This window comes from Zalophus californianus, chromosome 13 (genome assembly GCF_009762305.2).
Source record: "Zalophus californianus isolate mZalCal1 chromosome 13, mZalCal1.pri.v2, whole genome shotgun sequence".
In the NCBI taxonomy this organism is placed as follows: Eukaryota; Metazoa; Chordata; class Mammalia; order Carnivora; family Otariidae; genus Zalophus; species Zalophus californianus.
This window is the reverse complement of record NC_045607.1, coordinates 81006897-81014254: the sequence shown is the minus strand read 5'-3', so window position 1 is coordinate 81014254 and position 7358 is coordinate 81006897. Positions and strand designations below refer to the sequence as shown.

General features: G+C 45.8%; 1 protein-coding gene across 4 annotated transcripts in view; it reads left to right on the top strand.

Annotated features, from left to right (window-relative positions):
- The first annotated feature begins 6718 nt into the window (after nt 1-6718).
- GDA (guanine deaminase) overlaps nt 6719-7358 on the top strand; it is a 71645-nt gene continuing 71005 nt past the window's right edge. The window contains exon 1 of one of the 4 annotated variants that reach the window (XM_027614971.2): nt 6719-6991. In XM_027614971.2, the coding sequence (XP_027470772.1) occupies nt 6869-6991 (123 nt within the window). In that variant the 5' untranslated portion in view covers nt 6719-6868. The remainder of the gene's footprint in view (nt 6992-7358) is intronic. The other 3 variants (XM_027614970.2, XM_027614969.2, XM_027614968.2) reach the window with 3 other exon arrangements.

Below are 7358 nucleotides of genomic sequence, written 5' to 3'. Positions count from 1 at the left end.
TTCCATATGAGACTGGGGGCCCAAATTCTGTAGCTTCTCTAAGGATGGTAGCGTTTGGCTTTCTGCTAGGGGTAGAGCTCAGATCTGGCATGGCTTCTAGGAGCATGGACTCTACATGCACTCAACAGTTCTTAGTATCTCCACTATCATGTTAATAGCTGCAGCCAGTGTCTTCCCAACTCTAACCACTGCCAGCTCAAGCCACTTGAGCTGTGTGCCTTGATATCCTTGAGGAAAGCCAACCGTTCTTTGTGGTCTCCAGAATTAACACCTAAATTCATTTCATCTTCTGGGTCTTACCTGTTGATGTGGCACATTAGATATGTGTAAACTCTTCCAGTTTAAGGCAGAAAAATTGACAACTAGTTCCCAAAATACGTGTGAAATCATGTCAATGAGTCTCTACCCAACTTTGGTTTTTATCAACTTATACAGTCCCAGGATACTCAGGAGAATAATTCAACAAATATAAAACTATATTCCTTAAACTATTTTTTAGAGATTTTATTTATTTATCTGAGAGAGAGAGAGGAGCAGAGGGAGAGCGATAAGCAAACTCTGTGCCGAGCAAAGAGCCATCACAGGGCTCAGACCCTGAGATCATGACCTGAGCTGAAACCAAGAGTCAGAGCCACCCAGGTGTTTCTTAAGCTATTTTTAGCAATTCAAAAAGCCTAGAATTTGTCCAACTTGAGATAGATTGGATGGGTTAAATAAAATGTTACATCTTGGGGCGCCTGGGTGGCTCAGTTGGTTAAGCATTTGCCTTTGGCTCAGGTCATGATCCGAGGGTCCTGGGACTGAGCTCTGGTGGCTGGCTTCCTACTCGGTGTCCCTCTCCCTCTGCTCTTCCCCCCGCTCATGCTCTCTCTCTCTCTTTTTCTCAAATAAATAAATAAAATATTAAAAAAATAAAATGTTACATCTATTTTGGGTTTCAGTTATGTTAACTCAACATGATAATATTGGATAGTTTATATTGATTAGCAGTTCTGATTGGTAGTTAATTTGGTCTTTAATTCATGAAAAATGGGGAAACATTCAACATCTACTTATATCAAGTGTCTATCTCATCTTGATGGATGAAATGTTTGAAAACTTAAGGTTTAAGTAGGAGAAATAACAAAATGAGTCCTTGAAGCTAAAGAAATATGGAACCAGTGATAGTATGTGACTTCCCATCTTACAGAAGGAGAAACCAAGACCAGAAGAGGTAGAATAACTTTCCCAAGGCATCATTGGTTAGTGGCTGTGCCGGATTGGAACCTAGAAATAGTGATTCTATCTAGTGCATCTCCCTTCATATTAAATGTTAGATAATAGAATCCATGTTAGGGCAGAAATGTAGACAAAGTAATACCAGGTCGGTTGTATTTGCTTTGAGCTTGCTGTCATGGTGGGAGAGTGTATAAGCTAATCTTGGCTAAGGTGCTACATGATTTTAAGGATCAGCAGTATGAGTACATGATGGAGATACCTACTTACATGGTACTGAAAGCTTTCCATCCAGGAAAAAAATCTTCCTGCACCAATTCATGAAAGAATTGTGTAAGTTGCATATGGGCAGGACAATATCTGTTTCAAACAGTGTCATATCAATGGTGCTTAGCGTAGTGCCTATCCTAATTTAGATTTCCAATAAAGGTTGAATGGACAAACAGAAAAAATATATAGCGACTAGTGCAATATGCTCATAAAAATCAGCTAAAATGAGGACTGAGCCATCTTTCTGTTGCCAGGAAATGCAGAAGTGAGATACTCACAGGCATAACCTATTGCTGCACAGATAAAGTAGTTTTGGGGGGCCAAGGGTGCTCCTTTGGTGGGAATGCAAACCTGCGTTCCCACTTAAGAACTGGAAAATCAAGATCATTATGACTTGCTATCCATCAAGGCTTCCTACTCAGAAGAACACAGTTTTAAAAGGAATGCATTTATCCCATCTCAGATTCTTGGTGTGCCTTTTTTTTCTTCTCTAAAGCATAACAAGCTTGTCAGAGTTTCCATGGTGAACATGGGGCACCATGGAAACTGATAGATTTAGCTACACAAGAAGAATAAATAAAATAGGCAGGCATTTATTTCACTGTGCAGTGACAACTTCTCTCTTGCCTGGAAGAGGAAAGTGGCTTCTCATTTAACCTGCCTGTCCTTCACTCTCTGTGCCTCATGAAAACATGAGTTACTCCCTGCATCATTTTACTGACCTGTGCCCTGCATCATTTTACTGACCTGCGCTGACTGGATTGTTCTCCCTGAGGTCTATTGGTCCCACTTTGGTTTCACTTTGGGGTAGATCTGTGTGTCACTGCAACTGTTGGAAAAGCACGTGTAATATGAAAGTTGTAAATGACAACCCACAGTGCACCGACATAGTCATGGCAAAATTGAATGGAAAATTCTTTGCAGTCTACTGGGATGAGACAATGTGTGAGAGCAACTAGAGTCAAGAGCCAGGTCCATCCTATACTAACTAGATAGACAGGCCAACTCCCCTGAACCTCAGTTTCTCCATCTCTGAAATGGTTAAAATATATCCTCTTCCGGGGCACCTGGGTGGCTCAGTCGTTGAGCGGCTGCCTTCGGCTCAGGTCATGATCTCAGGGTCCTGGGATCGAGCCCCTCATCCGGCTCCCTGCTCCGCAGGAAGTCTGCTTCTCCCTCTCCCACTCCCCCTGCTTGTGTTCTCTCTCTCGCTGTGTCTCTCTCTGTCAAATAAATAAAGAAAATCTTTTAAAAAATATATATATATCCTCTTCCTACTTTATAAGATTGTTGTGAGGCTCAGAATAAGATCGTGGAAGAGAAAGCGTTTTTCAGTAGTCAAGTTCTGTCTAGCAGGAGAGGTTGACTAGCTACGGGTATAATTATATGAATAAAGTGACCAAAATGTCAAAACTGATCATGCTATGCTCCTGTCATTTGCCTCAGGCAGTTAGAGGTTCATAATACACTGGTCCCTCCCAGTAGTTGTGGGGTTTTGAGATCACCTGGCTACATCTAAAGTAGGGAGAATTGTGATCTTGAGAAATGAAGCTGTTCAACTTTTCTATGTATTTGAAAATTGTCATAATAAAATGTTGGAAAACTAAGCGAAATGAAACTCTTTCTTAACTTTTAGTCCTAATGAATTGATCACCATTAGCACACCCCCCCTATAGATTTTTTTTAAAGATTTTCTTTATTTATTTGACAGAGAGAGACACAGCGAGAGAGGGAACACAAGCAGGGGGAGTGGGAGAGGGAGAAGCAGGCTTCCCGCCGAGCAGGGAGCCCGATGTGGGGCTCGATCCCAGGACCCCGGGATCATGACCTGAGCCGAAGGCAGACACTTAATGACTGAGCTACCCAGGCGCCCCTATAGATTTTTTTAATCACGAAAATATAGGCAATAGAGCCATCACTTGAGATCCAATATTTATATAAGTCTATTGAGTACCTCCTATTGGCCAGGCACTATGTTAAGGGGATACAGAGAAAGAAAGGAAGGAGACATGGTCCTTAAGTAGAACACAATCTTCTGGTGGAGATAAATAATAAAGGGACAATTATAGCACCCCACAAACTCAGAGAAGGAGCACTTAGTACCTGAGAGAGAGCAAGGAGGTGTAAAGATGTTCTGGAAGGGGTTGGGAATGGGCAATTAAGCTGAAGGATTTAGCCAGGGGAGAGTGGGTAGTAGAATAAGGCAGGCGCGGTGTAAGGTGGCTTAAGGGCGCTGCAGGCAGAGATCGTGAGCAAAGCAGATGCACAGTATGTGGGATACTGGAGGGAGAAGAGCCCGAAGAAGCAGCGAGGGCTTCAGGAAGCCTCCATACCAAGGAGCGTCTCTTTTCTTTAGAAGGAGGTGATACGTGTGGTAGGGCCCTGAAAGTGCATACCGTTGTTGGATTTCCTTTTGAGAAATTGAGTTGGTGAGGGTTGAAACGAGCCATTGCTGACAGAATAGTGATATGAAGAAATAGCAGGGAAATGCACATTGAACACTAACTTCTTAGGTCCTTTCAGTTCTAATATGGCATGAATATAAACGCGGGCTATAGAAAGAGCTGAAGAAGAGAAACTGCTATTTCCTTGAGACTTTGGAAGCACAGGACATGCTTTGCCGAGTCAGAATAACCATATTAACCAGAAGCTGTCTTGTGATGTGCTTGGGCCATGTTTCAAAGGTGAATATAAAAGCTCCACACTCCTTTCTTCCTCCAAACTTCCGTGGCCTTGAGAACATTTCCCAGGGGATACCAAGATGGGAGTCAAAACTGCCGGGGGACCAGCAAAGTAAAGGACGAGGGTGGTAAACACATGAGAATAGTTGGGAAGCCAAGATTTCCTGACACCTGGCTGAACTGAGGCTACCGTGATTTCCTGACACCTGGCTGAACTGAGGCTACCGTATCCTAAGTGCAGTAACTGCAACTTGGCTGGGAATTGAATTGGGAGAGTACTGCTTGGAAGAGCTAACCCCCAAGGAGTGCTAATGCTGTGTCCCCTGGAGGCCCATGACCATTCCTTCTGTTTAAGATGAACTTTATTTAAAGCTACACAATAATTACTTGTTCCATAAGCCACACATAACAACGTCAACAAACATCAGGACAAAACTCCCTAGCAATTCCATTTCCTCAGTAGAATGCTACCCACTGTTTAGATCCACTTTGAAATTCTAGCCTCTATGCCTATAGGTTTTTCATGATTTTAACCAGAGCATAAATGACATTTTAAAAAGCTTACCATTTTATTATATGCAACGCCCATGTGGCTACATAGTTCCTCCATTTTTAACAACTACATAATAGTCTACTGAGTAAATGGATTCTAATTTACTAAACTAGTCTCTATTGTTGGTCACTCAGGTTGCTTTCATTAAAAAAAAAATTAGCTGCATCTGTTTTAGGGAACCAATACCTCTTTTGGAAACACTTAATTGACTCCTTTTTTAAACAAAGACACAGACCTTTTCTTCACTTTTCTTTCTGAGGTTCGTAGGTAGACAAGCCTAGGGTCAAGAGGCTGTTTTCACTGTGTTGGCCATTGGAACTACAAGGAGGGAGCAAAGTCTGCAGAATCAGGAGACAACGATAAGGAGAAAGAGCTAATACGGCCACCTCAAGAAGCAAGTGCAATGTTCTTAGCTTCAGGGCTTCCCAATTCTGATTCCTCGGTAGGGTGACTGGCCACCTCAATGCGCCCTGGACTGCAGAGTTTCCTTGAGGTGAGGGAGCTGAGAACGGAATGAATCATTTATGTAAACTAGCCCTGTGTCATAATGGTGACAATTCAGAGAAAGCCCACTCATGCCCTGAAACGAGAAACCCTTATCCTGTAGGTAGGACCCAGAATAGATATTTATCTCAGGTTATTGCTCTGCTCCCCCCAAAAACTATTCATACATTTATTCAATAAATATGTATGAAACACCAAGCAGGGTTCTAGGCATAAGAGCCCTGGTCTTGTGGTGCTTCCATTACTCTGTGTGTGCGTGTTGGGGCAAGAGGGGCAGAAATAAATGAAAACACATGAAATATATGAGGATGGATATGATAAATACAATGGCAGAAACAAGATGAATTGATGGAATAGAAATTTCGGGGGTGGGGTGTTGCTACTAGTTTGGTGGTGGGGGAAGGTTACCCGGGAAAGCTACACTGGAGGCAAACCAGTGATGAGACGAGCCAGTCATGTGGAGATCCTCAGGAGGCATTAGGGGCAGAAAGAGTCGAATGTGTGAGGCATGAGTGGAAACCAGGTGGTCTTCCTGGAGGAACTTAGTGAAGGACTTTGTGAATGCAGTACGGGGAAAGAATGCCGATCTGGAAGCAGTCTTAGCAACCACCCGGTCTAAGTTCCGTTTTCACACAAGAAGATAGACTCCGAGGCTCGCTGCCTTGACCACAGTCTATTAATTGCTAATCCGGTGCTCTTTCCAGCACGCCATGCCACACTGCCATTCCTAGCCACTCAGCTTGAGAACTTAATTTTCTCCCCGGGTACAAGTGGAATTGAATCAAAGAGATTCATTTATTTTAGGTGTGAGAACGACGGGAAATGGAATTGTTTGTGGAGGGACACAAGGGCCAAAAACACTGGCCTCAAGGTGGGAGAGAGGGGCTTTGGGGTACAGATCAACCTCTGCCGGTGGAGGGCCCCGTAATTCCGTTAAGAGTTGCTTTCAGAACATCAGGTTAGGACAAATTCTGCAACCTGCAGAAACTGAAAATGAAACTGGTCGGTAAAGCAGGCAGCTCCAACTGACCCTTGCACCTTTTCCTGAACTTGTGCCCGTTCAGACCTTGAGGGTGCTACAGGTTGAGAACGTACAAGGTTTGGTCACAAATAGCCCGAGGTTTAAAGGGCAAGAGAAAGCAGGCAGACGCAACTCTAGGTATGCCAATAAAGAAAGGTGGAGGAGGCTGGGGGACAGGGAGCGATAGCAAATTTAGTGACCAGCTAAGGAACAGGGCTGGAACCCTGGGCTCCTCCTGCCCCTTCCTTTATCTCCCTCTCCTCTCTCCCCTGGGTCGGTAACTCAGCCACCCGAGGTTAAAAGTACTGCGTTGTGAGCAATGATTTTGGAAACTCAAAGAGTTAACCTATCAAAAACTAACACAGGGAGGAGAGAAAGACCACACCCCAAGGGAGCGCGGAGCCAAGTCACAGGAGAAAAATCCTATTGGCATCGAGGAGGCAGGAAGCCCGCCCCTGGGCGCGGCCTGCAGGGGGCAGGCTGTTGCTCGGGAAAGCGGGGGCAGTCCGAGGCCCCAGCAGGTGCGCCCAGCAGCAGCCCGCAAGTCGCAGGGACCCCTCGCCTCACCTCCGCCGGGTGCGCTCTCCTCGGTTCGCGAACCCCGCGCCGCGCGCCGCCGCTGACATGTGTGCCGCCCCGATGCCGTCCCTGGCGCACATCTTCCGAGGGACATTCATCCACTCCACCTGGACTTGCCCCATGGAGGTGCTGCGGGATCACCTCCTCGGCGTGAGCGACAGCGGCAAAGTAAGCGGGCGCGGGGTCTGGCGCACCCCGACGGGCGCGCGGACAGGTGGAAGGAATCCCGCGCGGTGCGCTGCGCAGCCCGGAGTCGCTCCGCGCGGAGCGAGAGCCGCAGCTCCTGAGTTGAACTTGATTGTTTGACTCTTGGGGAACGCGGGGAGAGCCCTGTCGCTAGGTTCGTGGGCTGGCCTGGGAGTAACGCGCTCCCAGAAGCAGGGAGCTGTAGAGTACGCACTCCCACGACTGGTTAGCAGCCGTCCAGGCTGCAGTGGAAGGGGGAGCGGGGCTATGCCCTCGCAAATCTTAAGAAATCGTTAAGAAACCTGAACTTTGCTTCATTCATCTTTGTATCTCCGGCGCCTGGCACAGT